The 27292-nt window shown below is 42.3% G+C and overlaps 1 protein-coding gene across 2 annotated transcripts; it reads right to left on the bottom strand.

Moving 5' to 3' along the window:
* Positions 1-7: 7 nt before the first annotated feature.
* On the bottom strand, positions 8-27262 carry TRAFD1 (TRAF-type zinc finger domain containing 1). Of its 2 annotated transcripts, XR_011236523.1 has the most exons (13): positions 26316-27262; positions 23628-23693; positions 17966-18101; positions 17773-17826; positions 14315-14720; positions 12462-12668; positions 9366-9442; positions 7913-8143; positions 6660-6780; positions 5523-5862; positions 5141-5213; positions 3402-4911; positions 8-35 (listed from the first exon to the last, which is right to left on the bottom strand). XR_011236523.1 is itself a non-coding variant. In XM_069496939.1 (12 exons), the coding sequence occupies exons 1-12, from the start codon at positions 26543-26545 to the stop codon at positions 4852-4854; spliced, it is 2001 nt and encodes a 666-aa protein (XP_069353040.1). In that variant the 5' UTR covers positions 26546-27262; the 3' UTR covers positions 3393-4851. The 2 variants fall into 2 exon arrangements, 1 of the variants encoding a protein (XP_069353040.1); XM_069496939.1 differs by lacking the exon at positions 8-35 and having other exon boundaries at positions 3393-4911.
* Positions 27263-27292: the final 30 nt, after the last annotated feature.

The following is a 27292-nucleotide window of genomic DNA, read 5'->3' as shown; positions in this document are numbered from 1 at the left end:
CAGTTGTTGCCAAAACTAGAAACAAGTTGCAGGTCCTTCAACAGTAAGAATAAATTATTGGGGTACAACTGAATACAGGAAGGAAAATGAACAAACCACTGCAACAACATAGATGAACCATAACCAAAATAATCAGCTAAACAAATACCTAAGGGAGCACTGAATGGTATGAGTTCATTTAAATAACACTAACCATGGGTAATAATAACTGGTGGTAACAAAATGTCAAAGCAATGGTTACGCTGGCCCAGGGAGAGGGACTAGGACTGTGAGGGAGGTGGGTGGTGTCTTAGTAACACTCTGTTTCTTGGTTTGGGTGGTGGTAACAAACTTGTGTTCATACTGAGCTGTATGTACACTTCCATGTACCTTTCTGTAAGGATGTTGTAACTGTATAGATGGTTTCTTTAAAGTATGCCAAAACAAGAAAATCAAGAAATAAAAGCACACATTCTGTCTTTATGAAACCAAGAGATATCTGTCATTTCTGAAAGGACAGCTGATGAAAGAATAATAAATGACTTAGAGTATATCATCATAGAAAGCAACATTATGTGCACCCCCCTTTAAATTTAATTTAAAAAAAGACATCACAAAGGAGAGGAATTAGAGGCCCCAGGGAAAAACAGAGATTGGAAGTTCGTTTAAGCAGCAGCTAGAATTGTAAGACCAGAAGTTACATTCTGGAGAAACCACCTCAAAAGCTCACAATTCCAGGCACTTGGAGAGAGGAAGACCAGACTGAAAATGAGGACAAATCCATCCACTGAACATCCCAACCGCCTTCCGAGCCCCACTCAACATTCATACTCCACGTTCTGAACTAACCCAGAGAAAAGACCTACAGATACTGATGTTTGGGGATCTCCAGTGAAAGCCAAGAGTTGAGAGAAGAGCTGCTTACTGCCCTGCTCTGAGACAGCCAAGAAGAATCAGAAGGAAAATCTACAACATAAAACACTAAACCAAAAATAACTCCTAGGAAATGGACAATACAGAGAGAAGATATCCAAAAGATAACTATGCCACAAAAGTGCAAGAAGAAGTACTGCATCCACTAAATAAGAAAAAAAGGGGGGGGGGCATAAGCCAGGTGTGGTGGCTCATGCCTATAATCCTAACACTTTGGGAGGCTGAGACGGGAGGATCACTTGAGGCAGGAGTTCAAGAACAGCCTGGGCAACATAGTAAGATTCTGTCTCCACAAAAAATTTAAAAATTACGTGGGCGTGGTGCCTATAGTTCCAGCTACTTGGGAGGGTGGAGGCTGAGGCAGAAACATCGCTCGAGCCCAGGGGTTTGAGGTTGCGGTGAGCTAGGATGATGCCACTGTACGCTAGCCAGGGTGACAGAGCAAGACTCCAACAAAACCAAGCAACCAAACAAAAAAAGCTGTGAGAGGATAAAAGAAAGGTTTTGAAAATTCATCAGAGGCTGGGCGCGGTGGCTCACGCCTGTAATCCTAGCACTCTGGGAGGCCGAGGCGGGTGGATCGCTCGAGGTCAGGAGTTCGAGACCAGCCTGAGCAAGAGCGAGACCCCCGTCTCTACTAAAAATAGAAAGAAATTATATGGACAACTAAAATATATATATACAAAAAATAAGCCGGGCATGGTGGCGCATGCCTGTAGTCCCAGCTACTCGGGAGGCTGAGGCAGTAGGATCGCTTAAGCCCAGGAGTTTGAGGTTGCTGTGAGCTAGACTGACGCCACGGCACTCACTCTAGCCCGGGCAACAAAGCGAGACTCTGTCTCAAAAAAAAAAAAAAAAGAAAATTCATCAGAAATAAGTTCTAACATAAGGATGAAAGGATAAAGTTGAAAAATCTCCCATAAAGTAGAACAAAAGGACAAAGAAAATGAGAGGGAAAAAAATGATCAGTTTAAGATGGGCAACATCCAGCTATATAATGGGAGTTCTGCAAAGAAGAGAAAAAACAGGAGAGAAAGTGCCTACATAATTAATACAAGAACATTCTGAAAAACCAAAGAGGACATGAGTCTCCAGACAGAAAGTGCTAAGTGCTCTTTGAACAGAAAAAGAATCCATATCAACATACAACATGGGGCGATTTCAAAATACCAAGGATAGAGATCCTAAAAGGCTTCAAGGCAGAAAGTCAGAATGCAGGTCAGAATGGCATCAGACTTTGTGAGAACCCAGAAAGTAAAAATAATGCTTTCAGAAGACTTCAAATTCCAGCCAAGATAGATTAACAGAAACTAGACCACTCTTCCTTAAAGTATTATAGAATGCCAAATAAAATGTAGAAAGAATGATGCTGTTAGAAGATCACCGTTTGAATAGTAATAATTAGGTCAAGAATGATCATAGATGCTAAAAAGTAGTAGGTGAAGGTTTGATGAGGACAGGATATTCACAGTCTCAAATTACCTTCCCACAAAATGCTTAATAATTAAAAAGGGGAAAATAGCAAACTTGCAGTGGAGAAATGTGGCAGACTGATGTCTTAACCAAGTGATCAATGTTACCACCAATCATTGACAAATGACATCATGTGTTTCGATATGGTATGCTGAGGACACATCATCATTTCTGGTATTCCTATCAAAACTACATAACCTCAACATAGTGGTAAGAAAACATCGCACAACTGTCCTGTACTGAAGAACATCAAAGTCATTGAAAACACAGAAATCTAAGGAATTATTCCAGATTAAAGAAGGCTAAAGAGATAGAACTAAACATAATGTATGATCTTGGACCAGAGGAAGTGCTTTTTTTGCTATAAAGGTCATTATTGGGACAATTGGTAAAATGCAAATAACCTTTTTATGTTAGCTAATAGTATTAAACCAATGTTAATTTCCTCATAATTGTGAATATATTAAGAAAACTTCCTTGTTCTAAGGAAATAACATGCTGAAGCATTTGGGGTTGAGGGGCACAATGTCTGCAACTCCCTCTCAGTTCAGGAGAAACATTAGAATGCTAAAGCAAACGTGGTAAGTTTTAAAAAGCAGTGTTGTCAAATGCAAGATGGGAAATATGGCAATGAATATGATAAGAAACAGCTTAAAAACTAAAAAAAGTGAACTCCTGAGAGGATTGTGGGAGAAGGAAGAAGACAAGGAATTATTTAACTCTTTTTAGCTGTCCTTGGCATGTTTTAGTTGCCTATAATACTTTTAAAAATATTTTCAAAAAGTACATCCATTATAAAACATTTAGAAACTATAGATTACTAACAAACAAAAGTAAACGAACCAAGCCACTGCTATTTTACTCAAAAGTGTAATACAACCAAAGGTGGGTGGGGAGAGTCTTACTTTCTGGCAGGTTGATCCCCACCCCCCAGAAGACAGTTAAGGGCCACAGGACTATTCTCTGGCCTGGCTGGGGAGAGGACTATGGAAGCTTCCCTGGATCATTCCTCTCACCTCTTTGAAGTCCCAGGGGGATTTCAGTGCCGCCAGAAGACATTCAAGTCTCTCAGCCCCTCCAGCTGCTTTCACCTGAGACATGAAAGTCTGAGTTAACTGACTCTGGTTTTGTTTTGAGGTATAAGTCACATGGACTAAAGCATCTAACACCCTACGGTGTATCCTTTTTATCCATCCAGCTTCTTTCAAGATGATGATCCTCAGAGTCCTGGCTCAGCCAAGGATTAGCTGCACAGCCTTATGTAAATCACTGCTGTTCCTGTGGCTGGTGTTCCATTTATGACATGGGGCAAATCTTCCCACCTGTCCCACGCCTACTAAGTTTTTAGATGAACAAGTGACCTCAAAATGACCTATGGTCCTAGATGGTCCTGTGCTCAGATAGCAGATAATCCTCTAAGGCTCAACTATTACTCTAAGGATTGAGGCTTTTGAACAATCTGGTTTTCTCTATTGAGTCGGAGGCATCCCCACACCCCCCAATCATCACCAGAGCAGCAGCAAGCCTTTCAGTTTCCTCAGGAATCTCAGAAAAGCCCAGTCCTGCTCACCTCCCCCCATACCCAGGGCTGACTCCAGCCTACTCTGGCCTCCCTGCGTTCTCTACAGAGTGCACAGGAGAAGGATCCACAAGACTTAGCTGAACTCCAAGTACAAACTTTATTTCTATTACAAGGAAGTTTAATAATAATAATAGTAAAATAAAAAGAGGGGTAAGGGGCTCTGACACATGGTTTTCAGAGCAAGCACGGGGCTGAGGCAGAGCCCAACACAGAGCCCTCAGCTCTCCCCAGTACCCAGTAGAGGGCAGCAAGGACAAAGGCGCCATGCTCCCCACCAGGAACAGAAGGCAGTGATGCCAAATGCCTAGGAAGCAGCTTAAAACATAGCCGTCCACTCCACTCCAGCTCAACTCATTTCCAAAGTCTCGTTCCTAACACAGCTGGCCTGAGCACTTTCCCAGAGCTCCTCCACAAACACCCGAGGCCCAGCCTAGAGTGGGCGGGGACAGTACCCTGGAGAAGTTACCCAAAAGCCCCCAAATTTAGGCCCCATAGGGCAGAGAATCCACTTTACTAAGGGCATCGGATTTCCAGAACCCTCCCCTCCTTCCACCAGGACCACACAGCACCAAGACGCAGTGGTGACAGTATGTCAAAAGATGGAGCCTGGTGGCCAAGAGGCCATAACTTATATCTCACTGCTGCTAAAAGGCGGCAGCTAAGGCCGAAACATTTCTCAACAGCCTCCCTGCTAACCCTCCCTCAAACCCTCAAACTTCCACAGCACAATCTCAAAAGACACAAAATGGCCATAACTTAGAAAAAGTTAAAATCCAGAAAATCTCCCCTGCCCAAAGGGCCAGAGAGGCGGGGCCTGCACTGCGGCGCGAGTGCTGCTGTGCACAGAAGGTAGAAACCACCATAAAGGGTCTCTGGAGACACCATTACTCTTCTTCCTCTTCCTCCTCTGCATCCCCAGCTCCCTGTTGCTTTGGAGGCTTCGCCTGTTGAAGAACAGAACACAAATGATGAAGCAGCAAGTGAAAGCGCAGTACTACTCCCCTGGAGCCCTGAAAATGTCCAACTTCCACAGAAACCTCCTCATCAAAAGCCAAAGGAACAGTCATTCATCTATAACCAGCCTGGCCCCAGCAACTACAGACTTTAACAGCCATATCTGCCCCACCCATCCCCGAGTCCTCCCTGAGCATTATGAGCTGGATCCCAGATTACCTTTGCAGTCCTGCTGCGGTAGCTGGCAGCTACAGGGGTGACCCGGGTGTTCCTGCCACCTTCACTCCTACTACTGAAAGAAAAAGATTGGAAACTAGCTCCTGAGATGCCCATGAGCAAAGGTCAGGAAACTCAGAGGAAACATAAATAGCTGTTGTCAGAGCAAAAGCAGCCCTCTGCTAGAAGACAAATAAACAAAAAACAAAACCCATGGACAGCAAAAGAATATTTTGGAATCGGGTGAAAATATAGGAAAAAGCCACACTCCTCCCCTTCCCATGGACATCAGTCTTACCCCAGGGCCCAGCCAGGGTGACCAGACCTTTCGCCAGTGTTCTCTTTACCTAATCCCAAGCTCCATTCCCAGGCTACTGGTGCTTACCCAGCTCCGTATCTCCCTGCAGACCCACTGGGGAAAGAGGGCACAAGGTTTTCTGAGTAGAGATTTCGAACGGGTTGAATCACTGGAACATGGCCTGTGGCCTCGGCCCCATTCTGACTGTTTTGATTCCGCCCATGGATGTCCTGGCTGTCTGGGTTGTTGAGCTTCAGTACACAAGGAGGGCTGGGCTGACACCCAGGTCTGGGGCCTGACGTTGATTTTGACAGTCGGTTAGAGGTAGCTGTCATATTGTTAATGGGTCTGTTGGGGGCCGGAGGGTAGGTGGGCCCATTAGCTGTTTCTTGTTTGATATCATCCATATAACCAGAAGACAGGTCTCCTGAGAAGAGAAAATAGTAACAGCTTTAGGGGAAAGCTTACTTTTGCTATAGTGCTGGATTTAGGGCAGGATCAAAAAAATTTTGGATAGAAGACAACTGCTCACCCCTAAAGGCTACTGGAACCCACATCTCCAGGACGGGGTTGGGAATGCTTTGTCTATTCTCCACACTTATTATCTGAGTCCTCAAATACAGCCTCCTAGCTATTCAACAACAGTGTGCAAGCAAATCTTGAAAAGTTTTTTTCTTTCTTTAAGAAACAGGGTCCCGCTATGTTGCCCAGGCTGGCCCAAAACCATCCTCCCACCTTGGCCTCTCGAGTAGCTGGGACTACAGGTGCCGGCCACCACATCTGGCTAAAAAACAATTTCTAATTGGCTTTGTAATGGAGAGGTTTAAAAACAGTTTACTTGCCTAGTCATAAGGCTCTTAAGTAATATTTGAGTACCTTAAGCATATTTCAACTAGAAGGAGAGGCCCAGGGCAGCTATAGTAAGGTCTGCAAATTATCTATAATCCACTAAATGCACACACACACAGGAGACCCACAGCTTATTCTAAGCACTGATTACTAAGTGTATCTCCTGGATATCCCCAAAGCCACTGGGATACAACCCACACTTGAGGGTAGCTCAGTCTAACAAGGGACCACAACTAGCCGCAGGAGTGTTCAGTCAGACCGTAGTGTGCTTGGTAACTCGAGATTCAGGGAACGCCCATGTTAGAGCAGCAGATGAGATGTGGTAAGCAGGCTTTAGCCAGCAGTTGAGCTGTGGCCTTGGCTCAGCTCTAATACCCTGGTGTTTGACACGCCTCCTGGGCAGCTCTGGTGAGGTCTCTCGAGGCTGGGAATCCTGTCTAGGAATCCCCTCTGTCCCGTGGTTGTTTGCTGTGGCTGGGCGCTGGTCACACTGGTCCTAAACAAGAAAAATCAGAGTAAGTACTTCTGAACTGAGTCATTCCCGAAAAGGGGAGCAGTGGGAGGAAAAGGAGGAAGGGCAGGTTGGATGAGCACACCTCGTCGGGAGGGGAACTTTGACAACACTGAGAGGAAAGTCCCAGAAACTAAGAGGAAGCACACATCTGGAATGGGCAGTCATTATCCCACTAGCACCTGGGGCATTGACAGAAGCACTTTCTGATTTGTGCAGGGATGAAAGAGAGGCTGGTCTTGGGAGCCCAGAAAAGCATTTCTATCCTTCAACAGAGTATTTGTGTGGTTGCTTATTTCTGTCTCCCCTAGAAGACAACAAGCAGTTACTTATCTACCACTTGATCCAAAAGTAGACGTCTTTATTCCAGAAATGAAATGTATGATATTCTAACAACAGCTATATGGCATCAACTATAAAAATGATCCCCATAACAAATAAGATGGGGGAGAAAATATATTTTCTGCTAAAAGATGGGATTCCTATACTATAAATGCTGAAAAAGGTCTTCAGATTGTCTAGTTCAACTTCCTCATTTACAGATGTCCCCAGTGAGGCGGAGAAGACCTATCCAGAGTCAACCATAGGGGAAAGCCAGAACTAGGCCCTCAGGTCTCCAGGAATGTGAGTCTCAAATGCCACCACAACGGCAGGAACCCACCTGGTGAAGAGCAGAATGCATCAGTGACCTGAAGGAAACTCTCATCTAAACCCTTCTGGGCAAGGCTTTGAGGCCTGCTCAAATAGAGTCCTAGCTCTCTGGTCCTCAGCTAGGCTAGTGACATGACAGTGTCAGCTGCCAAAAGGTAGAGAAAGTCTGAAGGTATCATATAGCTCAGATAGTCAGCTCACAAAAACAGAGCATGACCAGAAGCCAAGTGTGTGGATCCCTGGTTAGGTTGGAATGCAACTTAAAGGCTAAAGAAGTGTGGGGGAGAGACAAGGAAAAAAAAAAAAAAAAGAAAGAAAAGGGAAAAAAAAAAAAAAAGAAAGAAAAGGAAAAAAAAAAAAAGAAAGAAAGAAAGGCTAAAGAAGTATTCTTGGCTCTGGAAGCCTTAGGTTCACTCACAGAGAATTGGCATGGAGCCACGTGGACAGGTCCTCCAGGGACTCTTACCTGATGATGGAACAGAACCTCCTCTTCAAGCTGTACCCCACAGAATTCACATGGGATGATGACGGTGTCCTCCACAGAGGATGAATTGCTCAGGCCCATCAAGGAGTCTAACTGGTTACTTGTAGCCTGTTGCAGAAAGTTCTGGAAGATAACATCAGATTCTTCCACCCCTCTGGGGGAAGAGCTGCCAGTATTGAACGAAGGTAAGGCACATGAAGGGTTACAGCTTGTCTGTCATTCAAAAAACATAGGTTAAAAAAAGTCAGAGGTTAAGAGAAAAAAACTACATTCCTAAAACATTTTCTAGAAGTCACAAAATTTTAATAATGCTTAATATTGGGGAGAGGGGCTAAAAAGGGTCAGGGGAATCCACATAGAACATTCACTTTACTTTTAAATATTTCTGTGCTATTTTTTTACTGTGTTCATGTGATTTTTTTTTTTTTGCACAAATTTGAAAAGATTCGAGATGCTTCTCACAGCCATACAGTAAAAGAGCTCAAATATTCTTTCTTATTCTTGTTAATGGATTTTATTATGGTGCTCCCAAACCGAGAACTAGATGTCTTCAAATATTGTATTATTCCATCTATGGAGGGAAGGTATGTTCCACCACCCAAAGCACTGGGTCTACTTAGTAGTTGTGGAAATACCAGATAATGCCAAACCAAATCAGACAGAAAGTGTGGAGGGAAAAAGTAGTTCCCTCAACCAGGTAATCCTCAAACATATAAGGCTATTCTCTAACCACTCCTAAATGTCTTAAGAACTTTCAAACATTCAAAAAATACCTGACACCTTTCATAACCACGTATTGAGAGATTCAGAAACTAGGAAAACCCAGAACCTGCCCTCAAGGAGCTTAGCCCAGTGGCACAGACCAACAGAGGATCACAGGGTGACAAGCTATAAGAGAAGTGGTCACAGACTTTTGGAGAACACACAGGTGGGACTCCTGACGTTGTCTTCGGAGTATCCCTCAGGATGGTTTCCAGAATGTCTGAACCAAGTCTATAAATAGGGGTCTATGTTGTTGGGTGTATTAAGGAGGCAGGGGCAGGTCATGCACTTTCCAGGCAGAGAAAGTAATGTGCAGAAAAGACCCTTGACCCTTCTAGGGAACTGCAAAGACATTAATACAGTTCCAATAAATCAAAATGTGGCATGAGATGAGACCCAGATCACAAGGCAGTCAACAGAGATGTTCACTAGTCACCACTGTATGGAGGGTCTGCTGGCAGGAGAGCACTAGGTCTGCTGGAATGAGCATTCTTTTTCTAAGAGAGGACAAGGATCAGTTTTCATAGCCATGTGTCAGTCACACCATGGCAAAAAACACAATTGCTACTCCTACCACAAGCATTGTATTTAAAATGGTTTGTTCAAGACCTCATGTGGCCTGTAACACCAACATACATTCCTACTTAGGGCCCTCAAGTAATTCACAACACACCTGATGGTCAATCAGCAGTTCCTCTGGGTAGAGCTCCTCACAAAATTCACAAGGCAACATGGTCTCGTCAGCTGCACCTAGGTATCAGGCCACACAGTCGGACTCAAAATGAACAAAATCAAACTTGATTTCAACTTTTTATCCCCCTGTGGGTTTTTATATATAAAAGTTTTACTTGGTTTGACATTTCTTAGATCTAGCAATTTGTGGGACTCCAAATTCTCAGAGGGAAACCATCCAAGAAACAAACCCTAGCAAAAACTTCCATTATGGAAAAGAAATTTACCTGATACCAATTTCCTGAGCAGCAGTGAAGTAGCAGTTTACCCACTAGTCTAAAGAAGAGATTTAAATAAGTAATAACCCCAGGCACTAACCTAAGTGTTTTCCATGCATTATTTCAATCCTGAGGAAAAAATTATGAAGTAGATCCTACATTATCCTCACTTTACAAATGAAGAAATTAAGGTTCATCTGTTACTGGCAAACAATATCCTGAATATTCCTCCCCATGGAAAAATACCCAAAAATGCTACCTAAAAGTAACTTAAGTGAATAAATAGATTTTAAACCCAAGATTCCCAAACACAACACCCTCAGTAAGACTGTTGAACAAATAGGAGGGTGAGCAATGGGAAGAGGTGGGGAAAGGTGCCTATCTAGGTTTCAGCTCTGGGTAGAAGAGAGAAAAGCTCTTAAGCAACAGTAAATAGAGCTTGGCCATTACATGGGTTTAAGGTCAGAAACTGTTTATGTTTTTACATTCATATTTTCACATAAATTCACATTTATGATTTTTAAAAGTCTAAGCCAAAAACTTAAAATTACCTCTATTGGTAGTATCCTTAGGTGCCCACCAGAAGTATATATAAATCCTCTCAGAGGAACATGCCAGAAAAGTTAATGTTAACATACATGTGTATATATAAGCAAGCGCGCGCGCGTACACACACACACACACACACACACACGCTCGGCAACAACGCTCCATGAATGGGAGTAGGCAGAAACAACAAATAGCAAAAAAAATACTTCGAGTATTGGTATTTTCAGACACAAAAGAAATATAGGTATATTTAACATGTTAAAGAGGAAACTATAATATGACTAAGGAACAAAAGAATATTTAAAAAATGAGGCAATGAGGAAAGGAATTAAACAGAACTCAAATACAATCACTGAAGTAAAAACCTCAATGGACATGTTAAACAAGAGATGAGAAATAAAGAGAAAAATCGGGTGGCCTGGGCATGGTGGCTCACACCTGTAATCCTAGCACCATGGGAGGCCAAGGCAGAAGGATTGCTTGAGCCAAGGTGTTCAAGTCCAGCCTGGGCAACATAGCAAGACCCTGTCTCTAAAAAAAAAAAAATAATAAATTTAAAAAAAAAAAAAGGAAAAAATGTAAAATGTCAGTGCCTATCCAAATTTCTATTAACACTTTCACCTCCTTTAATCAGGCTACGCAGGACCCAAACTGTTTGATGTTTGGGTCTGGGACTAATTCCTACTCTGTCTAAATCAATAAAATGTTAAGAGGTAACCTACCATTCTTGGAATCAGTATTCATAAGGTGGCAAGAAGAAAACTGATGGCTGATTGGCCGGGCGCGGTGGCTCACACCTGTAATCCTACCACTCTGGGAGGCCGAGGTGGGAGGATCACTTGAGGTTGGGAGTTCGAAACCAGCCTGAGCAAGATGAGACCCCCATCTCTACTAAAAATCGAAAAATAGCCAGGTGTGGTGGCGCATGCCTGTAGTCCCAGCTACTGAGGAACCTGAGGCAGGAGGATCACTTGAGCCCAGGGATTTGAGGTTGCTCTGAGCTCGGCTGATGCCATAGCACTGTAGCCTGGGCAACAGAATGAGACTTTGTCTCAAAAAAAATTCAGGGTTGAGAAAGCTGCTTAACTTTCAGGTCCTTAAAATCTCTTATAACTTGAGTGTTTTAAATATGACACACAATCAAATACTTCTCTGAGATTATTTTGCTCTACATAAGAGACCCCAGGGGTGGTTCACTGCTCACAATCCAGTTTTTATTTTTAAAAACTTAGTCTTAACCCAGTAAGTCCAACAACACTAAACATCAATTAAAACAGGAATTGTTTTAAATGATGGAAGGGAGGTTAAAGTTCTTTATAGAACAACTACTAATAAACGTAGAACAAAAGCTAGAAACTGAAAAATCATCATTTTACAATTACCATAGTAATACTTGATTCAAGCAAGAAACACTAATGAATGTTGAAACTGCTAGATAAAAGATTGTGTGAATATCCCATTCCCTAACAATCTTAACACGCCCACTATTCTAAAGGGAAAAAACTATGTACTCAGTGGAGATATCTGAGAGATCCTACCCTCATGAATGAGACAAACTGACAGCTTGAGGACACAGCATCACCAATGTAGCATTCCTGACAAAACTGTACCCTCAATCTAAATATGGGAAATCAGATAAATCTAAATCGAGGAAGAAATATTCTGCAAAACAACTGGCCTGGACTCTTTAAAAATGCCAATGTCCCAATGTCCTTCATTTTAAGTCCCTTGCATGAAAGATAGGAAAACAAACAATGCCAATGTCCTAAAAGACAAAACAAACAAACAAACAAACAAACAAAGGATGGAGAACTAAGGGTAGTACATAATCCCATACTTTGAAAACAAAACAAAAAAGCTCTAAAGGACATTATGGACAAGTAGGGAACTTACGTTAAATTTCCTGAGAATGACACCTATATTGTGTGTGTACACTGGAGAATGCCCTTGTTCTTAAGAGATACATGCCTGAAGTATTTAGGAATAAAATGTTATGTCTTTAAACTTATTCTCAAATTGTTTGGGGGGGGAATATATATAATAAAGCTGAATGTGGGGAAATATTAAAATTGGTTAATACAGACAAGGCATATGTGGGCATTTGCTACACTATGACAATTTTTAAAAATAAGCAGCCAACAAAAGCAACAAATGAAAAAGAATAAAGCAAATTCTATCCCATTAAAATCTTTCAATTTTATATGAACTATATAGTATATGACTTACAAAAATAGTAGAGACAGAGCCTAGTGCAGAATAAGCAAGCCTACCCTTTATGTCACTCAGAGAACTGGGACTGCCATGAGACTGGTCTGCCTCATATACAGCCCTCCAGAAGTCCTGCTGTGCCATGCTGGAGGCCTGGGCTTCATTTTGCAGACTCAGGGCCAACATGAAGTCCAAGTTTGCACTATCTTCACCACCCTCTTTAGGGGGCTGCCGGGTTCTATTCCTTTCCTGCCTTTCTTGTTCTTCAACTGGAAAAAAAACAAACACCAGCACTTAAGATACATTAGAGATGCTGCCACCCTCAAGTCCATGCCTAGCAAATAGTCAAGCTTTACAGGCACCTGGGCAGAAACAAAAATTGCCTAGCTCTGCCAGTACTCTTGGCCCTCTGGTTCTCATAGGTCCTGAACATTAAGTCTGCAATGAGAAAAGGCTCATTATTCTATTTGTATTACTAATAAGCAACACTACTGAGCTATAACTATGAGACAAGCACTGACTGTGCTTAACATTTTACATTTATCTTCTGCATTACAGCAGAATGATTTAAAGCATGAGGTCAGATTATCCGAATTCAAATCTCAGCTCTACCATTTACCTACCCTCATATACCTTGTGAGAATTAAATGAGTTAATAACACGTAAAGCACTTTACAAATGCCTGTGGCACATAAGGTATAGGTAAGCATATTAAATCCAAAATTTGAAATACTCCAAAATCCACAACTTTTTGAGCACCAATATGACACTCACAGGAAAAGCTCATTGGAGCATTTCAGACTTTCAGATTTGAGATGCTCAACTGGCAAGTACAATGCAAATATTCCAAAATCCAACAAAATATGAAATCTGAAACACTTATCTCAAGCATTTCAGACAATGGATATTCAACCTATACAAGTGTCAGCTATTTACAGCATTGTCATTGTCGTCATCGTGAACCCTAACTGAAGACTATACCTTCGGGGATCATTTCTACATTTTGTTACTAGAGAAATTTCTCTGAACATGCAGAGCACCAGTGAGGGGAATTAAAAAACCCTAACTGGAATCCAATAGTAAAGAGATCCTGTTATTCCCATTTTATAGGTAAATCAGCTATTCTTTCCAATGTTACCCAGCTATAGTCAAGTTTCTATATCAAGATCTGGCCCCAGCCAGGCGCAGCGGCTCACGCCTGTAATCCCAACACTCTGGGAGGCCGAGGCAGGAGGTTCTCTCAAGGTCAGGAGTTCAAGACCAGCCTGAGAAAAAGGGAGACCCCCGTCTCTACTAAAAATAGAAAGAAATTAGATGGACAACTAAAAATATATTAAAAAAAAAAAAAATTAGCTGGGCATGGTGGCACATGCCTGTAGTCCCAGCTACACGGGAGGCTGAGGCAGAAGGATTGTTTGAGCCCAGGAGTTTGAGGTTGCTGTGAGCTAGCCTGACGCCATGGCACTCTAGCCCAGGCAACAGAGCAAGATGCTGGCTCAAAAAAAAAAAAAAAAAGATCTAGCCCCAATTATCCAAAGTGAGGTATCACGAGAACAGAAGAATGGGCTCCACATGTACTTGCCATCAAACTGGCACTAACTGATCAACACTATGGTGCTCATCTGGTAGTAATATTCTCCAGGGATTAGGGGGTTACAGGCGGATAAACTCACAACTGATGGATGTGGTGAGCATTCTAGAGGGGAAGGGCATGCCTCTAATTCTCGCTTGGGTGAGGCAAAGTCATAAAATATAACCAAAATGTTTATACCCTCATGATATCCTGAAATAAAAATAAATAAAAAAATAAAGGGATATTTAAAAAAAAAAAAAAAAATCTAGCCCCAAAGCCCTGTTCCCATTTGCCCTGGGATTTTTATACCATTCCAGTTTTCTAATCCCAAGCACAACTCACATAGATTATTCTGAATTGGAAACTGAGCTGCCATGTTCCTTTGGTTGGGAGTCCTATTGTGGAAAAGGTCTGATTCAAAGGCTCTCAGGGGCCTTCGGGGTAGCCTCATGGGTGGGTCCAGAGTCTCAATTTGTCTGATGAGTTGGGATGCAATCCAGATTCCATCTTGACTCCAAGACTCATCATATGCATTAGGAGGTATGGCAACCTCATTTCTCTTCTCCTCTCCCTCTCGCCCACAAACTTCAGGATGAGCCTTCAGATCTTTAACAAGGACGTTGCGCCCACAGGTGCCACATAGCTCTGTACGGGCACCACAGTAATCTTCATGCTCCTTCAGCTTGAGAATGGAAAGTTCCAAATCACAATGCTGGCACAGAGCAAGCCGCAGAGGGCACTCAGTTTCCTGCAACACAGAGTAATAAGGCAGTTAGTATGCACATCTAGGAGAGACTGTGTTTTAGTACCGGGCAAGGAAAGCAAAAAGTATCTACTTCAATCTTCTCTGCCAACCCTAGCTTCCCCTGTCACGCTTTTTTAAGAGTCACAACTTCCCCTTTTGTTCCTGCCACAAGGTTCTACAAAGGGAAGGAAAATCTTACCAGAAATCTACTCTGCCACCCGACTATAACATCATTTTGTGCACACATTACAAAAGTAATCCACAATCAGCCAGAGAAGCCCAGAACCAAATAGTAAGAAGCATAGCAAGTTAATCACGTTTGTCAAAGCTCCACCAATTTCCCCTCACTATTACTCCAATTCAGTCTTAAGTAGCTGGTAAGGAGGAGAAGAGACTACCCTTTAGAAACACACAAGACTTTTCTACCTTTGTATTTGTGTTTAGCACTGGCTTTAATCGGACCAAATAAGCCAAGAATTACCAATGAAAATGATCCCCAAGACTATAAACATACTCAGTAAAGGACAAAACCTTTCTACTTAATAGGAAATAGTCACTGAAGCACCAAATACATTAGAAAGATATAAAGGAGTATGTCTACTATGACATGCACACTCCAAAAATTGGGAGCTTAAATTTAGAACTTTAATGTAACATCAGCTCAAAAGTTTAGATACTTTATAACCACTGTGTCAAAGAGCAAAAATTTCCTTTCATACAAATTAAACTCAAGTTCTTTTCTAAATGCTGCTCCAAACATTTTCAGCACTGTTTGCATACACATGAAATACCTCTTGTAGGAAACACAAACTGATGAAAGGGGCCTAGATAACTGAGGAACGAGGCAAAAAGACACAATTTTGTACATATACCCTCTTTTGTGGTTTTAAAATTGTATACCATGTAGATAGATGTAATACCAATTCAGAAAGATTTTTTTTTAAATGCTTTTTTAATAGAAAAATATCACTGACCTAACTTACTCCAGAGCAAAAGAACAAATAATTGAGGCCGGGCGCGGTGGCTCACGCCTGTAATCCTAGCACTCTGGGAGGCCGAGGTGGGTGGATCGCTCAAGGTCAGGAGTTCGAGACCAGCCTGAGCAAGAGCGAGACCCCGTCTCTACTAAAAATAGAAAGAAATTATATGGACAACTAAAATATATATATACAAAAAATTAGCTGGGCATGGTGGCGCATGCCTGTAGTCCCAGCTACTCGGGAGGCTGAGGCAGTAGGATCGCTTAAGCCCAGGAGTTTGAGGTTGCTGTGAGCTAGACTGACGCCACGGCACTCACTCTAGCCCGGGCAATAGAGCGAGACTCTGTCTCAAAAAAAAAAAAAAAAAAAAAGAACAAATAATTGTTGGCACATACCGTATAATACATACTAAATACTTTGTTAACAACCCTAAAAAGTGCTAGTAACTCACCAGGACAGCAAACAGAGTAAAAACTACCAAAGGAAAAAAAAGGAAAAAATTTTAGAACTCTAGATAATCTGTGGTCTAAAATTGTCATGGTCTGACTTGCAGGAATGTTATACAGTGTACTGGTATTTGTATAATGACTGGTGTATCACATAGGACTCCCAGAAATACCTGAGAGAGAACCTAGGAGATGTGACAGTTTATTGGAGGTTGTTTTACATAGCAGGTAGATGCTAGAACCAGAGAAATACTCATTATTGTTGTTAATGTAACCTCAATCATAACTGTCCCCATCCACTGCCCCAGCTGGAGAGGCCTAGTAAAACATATATCAAATGCTTAGGAAAAAAATAATAAAAGTAAGAGTAGTGAGGCCAGGCAAGGTGGCTCATGCCTGTAATCCTAGCACTCCGGGAGGCCGAGGCGGGTGGATCACTCGAAGCAAGGAGTTTGAGACCAGCCTCAGAAACAGCGAGACCCTGTCTCTACTTAAAACAGAAAAAATTAGCTGGGCATGGTGGCACACATCTATAGTCCCAGCTACTCGGGAGGCTGAGGCAGGAGGCTTGCTTGAGCCCCGGAGTTTGAGGTTGCTGTTACCTAGGCTGATGCCATGGCACTCTAGCCTGGGCAACAAAGCGAGACTCTGTCTCAGGACAAAAAAAAAAAAATCGTTACAAAGTAAGAGTAGCAAGATATTTTTCTCTGAGCTGTGGGGTTAGAAGTGCTTATTTTCTATTTACACTTTTCTCTATTTTGTAACTTTTCTACACTGAATATGAGTTATCTTTTAAATTAAGGGTAACTTAATTATAAGTTAATAAAACTTAGTTGTTATAGTTTGAGGCATATAGAATGAAATGCACAAATCTTAAACACCTACCTTGATGAATTTTTACATACGTATACACACTCCTGTGTGACCACTACCTAAATATTATAGTTGTTGGAATTTTTTAATTGGCTAATTAATATATTCATTCAGTGTTGGCCAGTTTTATCTCAACTAGGGACCAAATGATAACCATGTTCTCTCTCACCAAATGCTGAGGAATTTCTTCAGGTATAAATAGCATGTTATCCAAATGATCAAAAATTCAAAATGAAATTATAAGAAGGCAGGCTGTGTGCTAAAAAGGTTATCCTGGCCAGGCGCAGTGGCTCATGCCTGATAATCCCAGCACTTTGGGTGGCCAAGGCAGGAGGATCACTTCAGGCTAGCAATTTAGAGGCTGCAGTGAGCTACGATCACACCATTGTAATCCAGCCTGAGTGAAAGAGCAAGACCCTGTCTCAAAAAAACGAAAATACTAAAACTTAAAAGGTTATCCCACACTGGCATCCATAAGCTTGGCTTCATATCACCAAGGCTGCCAATAGCCAAACCCCAAATGATAGACTTGGTTCCAAAGGGAAAGACTGTGAGGCCTGAGCATGGGGCATAAAAAAGCCAGGCAGCCAAATCTGGCAGCAGTTGAATAGTCAAAGCCTCAAACAGGCTTTAAGAGGCAGTATGCATGTGAGCTGGTAGAGAACAAAGACTCAGCCAGACTTTCTTTCTGCTCTGCAATCTCAGTAGGACCGGCCTCATGGTAACTTACTCCCTTCTTAGTGCAAGAAGACTAACCTCATGCTTCTTTAACTGCCTCTTCTCCAGCTTCTTGTTACATTTGCAGGTCACCTAAGGCAAGAGGTGAGAATCAACAAATTGGCTTTCTGACAACAAACACACTTGCTACTGCACAATATGAAGTATAATACACTTATGAACAACAGCAAGGATAACACATTTATGAACATTTGGATACTTGATGGTTCACCTGACAGTGTTCCGTAGCCATGTGAGTCTCAATGTCAGATTTGGGAAATGGTTCCTTGCAGATAGGACACATCCCAATGTTCCTTTGACAGTGGATCTCATGCATGGTAAAGTTAAACACAGGAATTTCTTTCTTGCTACAGAAATAGAACAACACAAAAGGCAAGCATTACTGACTGATCTATGCCTTTTCTTACACAGTGGTGGTAACATGGAAATCTGCCCTGCCCAATCTTTAGTTTCCATTATTTCGCTCTAGTGAATACCTAGTCTAAAAACTCTTAAGACTGTTACCATCCCTTGCTTTTTAAGAATTAAATCCTGGCCGGGCACAGTGGCTCACGCCTATAATCTTAGCACTCTGGATGCCGAGGTGGGAAGATTGCTTGAGGTCAGGAGTTCGAGACAAGCCTGAAGAAGAGTGAAACTCCATTTCTACTAATGATAGAGAAATTAGCTGGGCGCAGTGGTGCCTGCCTGTAGTCTCAGCTGCTGCGGAGACTGAGGCAGAATGATCGCTTCAACTCAGGAGTTTGAGGTTGCAGGCAGCTATGATGACACCACTGCACTCTAGTCTGGGCAACAGAGCAAGACTGTCTGGAGGAAAAAAAAAAAATTAAATCCTGAAAGTTACATCTTCTGCACACCATTCTGAGTTATGAGTGCTATGCACTACCCCTAAAAGCTCAGCTTTACTTTCCTGAAGTCAGAGTTGATCACAACCAACAAGAAAGACACCAAAAAGAGTGGAGCTAGGCTTTTCAAAAGGCATCCATGCCCCAAAGTAGAGTAATACAATCCAGGATTACTTAAAAAAAACAAGGCAAACCATCAAACCAAAAATCCACCCTACCGAGTATTTTCAGTCTCAGTCTTAAGCAGTTTAATTTCACTGGATTTTTTTTTTACTGTCATTTGCATTTATTTTATGTTGCATCTATTCCCGTGCTATAAGTTTCTGTTTCTTCAATTTCTTCTGTGATATCTATTTCTTTTGTACAACCTCCTCTTCTGGTTTTGGAACAATCTGTTCCTTTTCAGTAAGGATCATCTCGTTGTGGCAGGGAGAGCTCACGTATGGGTTAATTTGACCATGAGCTCTGTAAGTTCATCAACACATTCTGGGTGCTTTGTTCACCTGGATATGCTCAATGACCAAAGAATCTACATCCAAATCCTTAAGTTCAGCATTACTCTCTGCATATTTAAGCTTGTGCAGCAAAAATTCAGCACTCTTTTTGGGCCACCAACCCTGTGTCCAGCCCTACTGTTTAGCCTGGGCATCCCTACCTACCTCCCTGAGTAGCTAGGACTATGGGGACATGCCACCATGCCGGGCCAACTTTTTTATTTTTTTGTAGAGATGGGATCTGGCTATGTTGCTCAAGCTGGGATCAAACTCCTGACCTCAATCCTCCTGTCTTGGCCTCCCAAAGTGCTGGATTACAGACATGAGCCACCACACTTGGCCATGACAAATCTTTAGTATCCTATTTTGACCCTGAATCTGAATACTGCAGGAACCCTCCCCCATCCTAAATTATAAATAGCTTATTTCTCTTTTATAGTTTTAACCTTAAGATACAGTCTAAAAAATATTTCAAAGTATGATGAATGATGTGCCTCCATCAATAGTCATTCTCCCAAACTGAAAGACAAAGACACCAAAGAAGTACAAATTCATTTCCATCCAATGGTGGAACTATCAAGCTAGGGACCCTCAAGGCAGCTCTCATAGCAGCATTGGAAGGTGACAGAACAATCAACTGTGAGAGAAGGGAAGAAAACTCAAATGGATAAAAAGGTAAACTAAAATGACTTGACAGATTTAACTTCCCATATTGCTCCCAAATTCCTAGCTTTCTAAGGAAACCACTAATTTTAAATTAATTTAAAAATTTTAGGCCGGGCGCGGTGGCTCACGCCTGTAATCCTAGCACTCTGGGAGGCCGAGGTGGGCGGATTGTTTGAGCTCAGGAGTTCGAGACCAGCCTGAGCAAGAGCGAGACCCCATCTCTACTAAAAAATAGAAAGAAATTATATGGACAGCTAAAAATATATATAGAAAAAACTAGCCGGGCATGGTGGTGCATGCCTGTAGTCCCAACTACTCGGGAGGCTGAGACAGGAGGATCCCTTGAGCCCAGGAGTTTGAGGTTGCTGTGAGCTAGGCTGACGCCACGGCACTCACTCTAGCCTGGACAACAGAGTAAGACTGTCTCAAAAAAAAAAAAAAAAAATTTATAAAAAATTTTAAAAACTATAAAATATACAGTAGAAAGAGCTGTAAATCAAAGTTATCATTTTAAACCTATTAAAATTAACAAAAATTAAAATTAGTAAATCTCAACCTTTTAAAGATGTTGGGAAAGTATTTTAATACATTACTGGTGGCAGTATAAACTGCTTAAAAACAGTCTGAAAATGTGTTTATAGGACCATAAAATCATATACTCTTTAACCCAGTAGACCCACTCTTAGAATTACGCATATTTTCATTAGTGTCATAAAATGGTAAAAAGATGAAAGCCATTAAAAATATCTAAATAAGGGAATAGCTAAGTTATATATGGCACATCCACAAAGTGAAAGCAGCAGTGCTATATCATGACTGCAAATCATGTATGCACAAATGCCATGAAAATAAAAGCCAGTCTACTGCTTAGAGTGCAGAGATCTAGATTTCCTTTTTATAATTTTGACAATTTTCTTTTAACAGCAAAAATAAAGAAAATAAATGTCTAGTTTTTAATTTTACAGAGCTGGTCAAGATAACCTGTCGACATAAAATATTCATATACCATACAAGGGCACTAAAACTTTAGAATCAGGCCAGGCATGGTGGCTCACATCTATAATCCTAGCAGTCTGGGAGGCTGAGGCAGGAGGATCACTTGAGCCCAGGAGTTTAAGGTTGCTGTGAGCTATGATGATGCCACTGCACTCCAGCCCAGGCAACAGAGCAACACTGTCTCAAAAAAAAAAAAATATGTATATACATTATGACCCCATCATCATAACATGAGGAAGCAAAAACCAAAAGTAGCTGTCAGATAAGACCATAGTGTATTTACTATTCCACATTTTCACCTCTTGAGAAACTCTGAAAGAAAAAGATGAAAGATATTTTCAACAATCATATAAAACAGTTGCCTGTTGGATTTTTTTCTTTTTAAATTTAACTGCCAAGATATTCCCACCAAACATTCCAACCAAATATCAACATACTTCCTACCGACAGATAAAAAGAGTATGTTTTAAGTGACATAAATGAGAACACAATTACATACCTAGATAAAACTGATAAAAGCCCCAAGGACAGGCTAGCAAGCTAGAGGTGAAATTTCATTTAGATAAAAATGCCTGAAAGGAAAGCCAAGCTTCCAGAAAAATTCCCAGTTGCCTTCCAAACACTAAACACAAACAGCCAGATATAAATTCTTTAATATACACAAAAAGGTGAAGCCTCTAACACTGACACTGTCATTCCCTCGAACCGCACCTTCCCTCCAGTCAGACAATACCATAACAAAAGAGGTAACTAAAAAACATCTTGGATCATAAACTCTTCTTTTGCTGGCAGTTGCCTAGTTGGATCTAATCACAGCAGCTCAGATTTTGGAGAGTATTTTAACTTTTCTCAGGGAACAGTCAAAATATAGCTCTAAAGACAAACATTTTAAACCTGAAATTTAAACAGGGTTATTGGCCAGGCATGGTGGCTCATGCCTGTAATCTCAGCATTCTGGGAGGCTGAGGCAGGAGGACTGCTTGAGCCCGGATGTTTGAGGTTGCTCTGAGCTTGACTGATGACACAGCACTCTAGCCAGGGCAACGAAGAGAGACTCTGTCTCAAAAAATAAATAAATAAAAATAAAGAGCGTTATTCAGATGGGAAGTCTATACAACCTTAGTCAGCCTTCCATGCTAATCTGCTTTTTTCTTTAAATAATTGCTTTGGCTTTGAATAACCTTGTTTTCATTAGCTTTCCATTAACTTACCCTTTTTTTTTTTTTTAACTCCCTTTGCATAGCTATTTATATATTGTCCTAGGTTTGAGATTCCTTCAAAATTGGAGTAGACTGATAAAATAGAGATGTCTGATTTCTCAGAAAATCACAATATTTTCTTGTGATTGTTTCATTGATTACTTTGTATCAGTAACTACATATAAAACCCAAAGTAAGCTACAATAGTTTATGAAATGGCAGAAAGTAATAGTGGTACAGTAAAAAGAAATGTCCTATAAGGGCAGCAAAAAATAAATAAATATCCTGTAAGGCAAGACACCTGTCAATGAGATGAAATCTTAATTCCACAGAAGAATACTGTAACCAACCAGCAGTTTCTCTAATTATACCCTAATTCTACCAAAGTTAGGGTGAGCAGAAAGAAAAAGGAAACCAAAAAAAGAAAAATTCTTCTCTGGCTTGAACCTTTCACCAATATGTCAGACTATTTTCCTTATTCAACCTCTCTCCTTCTACCACAATTTGGTAAGTTAAACATAACACAGACAGTTGTGTTTTGATTTTTTCTTTAGCCTACAGTAAGAACACTTGTATAGCACCAAAACATCAAGGTTAACTTCTTGAGAAATCCCCAACAGGAATCAGCTGATTATTAACTGTATGCCTAGGTTTCATTTCAGCAGGAAAGAGCTGGTCTTTCCCGTAACTCACGTGGGTTATAAACATCTAAATAGAAACCTGAACATTCAAGACTGTACCAGTCTTCACCAACAGTTTTAGAATCATGAAATGATAGTGATTAAGGCTGACTGCCTTAAGAGTTCAACCAGACATTTTTAAGCAGCAAAATCCTTCATGAAAAGTTAAGATTGAGCTGGTCTAGCTGAACTGTCACTGGGTATAGAGCCAAGTTCATTAAACCACGACAGCCAACGTGACCACTCAGGCAAATCCTTACATCATACTGTGAAAAACACTGAACTGGTCTAAACATTATATTTATTATCTTTTTTCAAACATATATTTTTTAGACACACAAAAATAAGTTCATTTATTGACAGGTGAGAAAAGTGAGGCTCCATAGCAGTCAAGTGACTTGTCAAAAGTCATTAATTAAAGGCAGGAATCAGAGCCCTGACCCCTGGCCTCATCCTATCATTCTAGCACTACTCTATTCTGCCTAAACCAATCATCCTGTCAAATTACTGAAACAGGGATGGGTGTGGTAGAGCGCACCTGAAATCCCAGCACTTTGGGATGCAAAGGTAGAAAGAGTGCTAGAGGCTAGCAGTTCAAGACCAGCCTGGACAACACAGCAAGACCCCATCTCTAAAAAAAATTTCTAATTAGCCAGGTGTGGTGGCACACACCTATAGTCCCAGCTACTCAGAAGGCTGAAGCAAGAGGCTTATTTGAGCCCAGGACTCCAAAGTTGCAGTGAGCTATGATCACACCACTGTATCCCAGCCTAGACAACAGAGGAGACTCTGTCTCAAAAAAACAAAACAAAACAAAACAAAAAACTTACTGAAACAGGCAGTTTATCCAAAATTGTTAGAAAGCTCTGGCCCCATTTAATTGCACTGTATATTATATGGCTAGCAATTTTAACCTGCTAATAAATAAACCAACTCTTTAAAGGAGCTAGTTTGTCCTCATTCCAAAAACATTTCTTAGATTTAATTTCTTACCAGTTGTCACACAGTCGAGTATCCTGGTCATCTAGAAATTCAGCCATTTTTAGCTCTTCCTGGAAACTAAAAAGAAATGTTAACTATTTCATTTCTGCTTTAAGGATGACATGCAAACAAAATAAACTACTGTACAGAAAAATGTCACCAAAACCAGTGTGCTAAAGCACTTTAACACCCAACACCCTTGAGGGTTTCCTTCTTTTTATTATTTTTAAATTTTCAATTTAAAATAATTTGACTTACAAAACAGTTGCAAAAAAACAGTACAAAGAACTCCCTTATATCCTTCCACCAATTTCCCTAAAATCTAACATCAGTGCTTACTTTAGCAGCACATATACTAAAACTGGAACGATAAAGATGATTAGTATATTTTAAAATTTTATCTTAAAAAGTTAGCATCATAAATAACCATAGTAAAATTCTCAGATATAGGAAATTAACACTAATACTAGTAACTCATCTACAGACCTTATTCAAATTTCACCAACCATCTCACCAATGCCCCTTTTCCACTTCAGTATACAATCCAGCATCACACATTGCATTTAATTGTTAGTTCTTAATCCTCTGTCATCTGGGATATTTCTTTAGTCTTTATCTTTCATGACCTTGCTAAGCATCTGACTAATTATTTTATATAATGTCCTTCACTTTGGGTTTGTCTGATGTTTTCTCGTGGTTAAAATTTGGGTTATACATCTTTGTCAAGAATAGTTCCTCTCAGTGCATGATATCAGAAGGTGCATGATGTCAACAGTCCTATTATTGGTGATGTTAACTGTGACCACACTGGAGACAGGTGTCTGTCAAGTTTCTTCACTATAAAGTTTTTTCCTTCTTTTTAAACAAGATATCAATGTACAAGCAAAGCACTGGCAACCTTACTACCAATATTTACTTTAGATTATTCCTTTCCATGATGCAAAAATGGTCTTAAAGCCTGCCCACCAATAAGGTTCTTTAAGGTTTTGGCATCATCAAACCACCACCACTTTTCAAAGCATGTGTTCACTTGTTCATTCAACATGTTAATTAAGACTTTACTGCGTGCCACAGTGCACTGGCACTGAGGATACTTTACAAATTAAATATAGTGTCTGGCGTAACAGAGCAACTTAGTAGTCGAGAAAAATAAGCAAAAAAATATAACTTAAGGTGAGTATTTTGATGGGAAAATATACAGACATATATATATAGGGTCAGTGTGGAGGGAAGAAATCTACCTTAGATAAGAGTGGTCAGAGAACTTTCTGGGAGATAACATTTAAACCAAGACCAGCATTACAAAGCAGCAAGAGAGAGACCGTCTCTACTAAAAATGAAAAGAAATTGGCCAAACAACTAAAAATAGGAAACATTAGCCGGGCACGGTGGCGCCTGCCTGGAGTCCCAGCTACTCGGGAGGCTGGGGCAGGAGGATGGCTTGAGCCCAGGAGGTTCAGACTGCTGCGAGCTGACGCCCGGGCAACAAACAGCGCGAGACCCTGTCCCAGTCAATCGATAATGGCAACGTTCACGACACGCGCTCTGATGCGCAATGTGAACTCGGGACAGGAAGCACTCGCCACCCAGGGAAACCAATCAGCGGTGCCCTGAAGCGGGAAGCCCAGGTGCTCGCCCAGAGCCGCGGATGGATGTCAGGTGCGCTCCGTTCCGGCCCGCTAAGCAGCCAATAAACCGAGACCGGAGCCTGGGACGAGGCGTGCGCTCAGCCCCCGGCTGCCAGGGGCTGGGGGGAGCACGCGGGGCTTGCAGTCGGCTGCTCCTCCTCCTCCTCCTCCGGGCCCAAGTTCTGGCCGGTGCTACCACTCGGCACCCGTGTGATTCAACCTCTCCGGGCCCGACTCCTCAGGCAGACTGTTGACAATACTTCAAAAGGTCGTTGTCACGAGCAAACGGGCGACTGCGAGGAAGGGCGGGCTTTGGCACCAAAAAGAAAGTCTTAAACTTTAGCACGAGCCCGTTAGGGGTTGGCCGGCCCGTCCTCGGGGCCTCAGACGCGGCCGTCCCCGTGTCCGAGGCGGCGGGGTCCACACCCCGCAGGCGGGTTCCGACCACTGCCCCGCAGCGAGGTCGGGGATGGGAGCGGGGAGGGCACCGCTTCGCGAATAACACCCCGACCGTGCACCGTGCATCGCTCAACGCTTACACGGACAGGCTTTTTAATCCCGACCGCAATCCTGAGGTGACAGTCATCCTCTCGTTTCAGAGACTGAGAAAGGGAAAGTCAGAGACAGTCACCCGCCGCACCAGCTGGGCGGAGCGGGGCTCGAACGCGGGCCCACCGGCGCGGAGGCCGCACTGGGCCACCCGCGACCCCCACGCCGGCAGCTCGAGGCGCGGGCTGCAAGCCCAGGCCGGCGTCCGGCCGGCTCCGCCCGGGCCGCGGTGGCCACAGCAGCGCTGCGGGCGACGCCCGTTTCCCAGCCCCACAGGCCAAGGCGGCCAAGGCCGCCAAGGGGGCGGCGCCGCCGGAGGCTGCCGAGGCTCCGGCTCCCTGAGGAGAAAGCGCGGCCTCCTCCGGGGGCTCGAGGAGACGCCGCCGCGCAGGCACCTCTCCTCACGGCCGCGACCCCCGGGCCTAAAGCCCCCTCGCCCACACGCCCCTCCCCCGGGGGGCCGGCTCCTCCTGAACAGGAGGCTGCAGGACGCTCCCCAGGCGCAGGCCGACGCTACACTCACCTGGGACGCGAAGAGAGACGCCGAGGCCACCCGACAGCAGCAGACCTGGAACCTCCCCAGTCAGCCCCCGCACTGAACAACGGCCCCCAGAGCTGCCTCACCACTTCCGACCGTCGAGGAGGAGCACGCCCATTGGTCCCGTTCGGCTCCACTGTCGGCCTATTGGATAGTACCGTTGTCGCTCCCAGGGTCCCGCCTTCTGCGCGTTGATTGGCTCCCCGGAGCCCCATGGGGGCGTGTCCTTGGAAGTCCTACCCCCTGCACATCTGGAGAAAGAAGCATAGAGGTGGCTGAGCTGTGAGCCTGATGTTAGTTCTAGCAACTGCCCCCAACACAGACTAATACCATTTGCATGAATAATTCTGTGCAGACATTACTAAGATGCCTACTATATTAGGATAATTAACGGCATTTGTTCACTTGTCATGAGCCATTAATACTTACTAGTCATTCTTGTTGCATTTATAATGCCCTTATATAAGACTGCTGCAAGGCTCTGACTATATTTGAGCACTTTCCTTTTTAGCGGTGGAAGAATGAGACTGAGATATAGATTTGAGTGCCAGTTTCCACACTTGCTGCCTGAATGGATTCTCTGAGATCCTCTTACCTCATGAATAAAAAAGAGTAGAATATATAAGAATAACCAAGCATATATTACAAACAATGGAGCAATTTAAAAATATGATTCTATAGTGGGAAGAGAGAGATCAAAAAAAGAAGAAAATCATAATTTTATTGTAGATTATAATTGCAAAATGTTCATGAGATAGTATTAAGCAGGAAAAGCAGATTACAAAGCAATGTCTATAACAAGATGGAATTCTTAGTTTACGTATGCAATATATTGTGTGACTCCAAACACATAAAGTTCAAAAATAGACAAAACTAATCTAAGGGGAGTGAAGTCAGTAACCGGTTCCATTCGGGGGTATAAGCTGCAAGGGAACATTCTGTGTTTTCAATACTTTTCTGTA

The sequence above is a fragment of the Eulemur rufifrons genome, chromosome 21, assembly GCF_041146395.1.
Source record: "Eulemur rufifrons isolate Redbay chromosome 21, OSU_ERuf_1, whole genome shotgun sequence".
Taxonomy (NCBI): domain Eukaryota; kingdom Metazoa; phylum Chordata; class Mammalia; order Primates; family Lemuridae; genus Eulemur; species Eulemur rufifrons.
The sequence above is the reverse complement of the archived record's forward strand: the minus strand, read 5'-3'. Positions and strand labels throughout refer to the sequence as shown.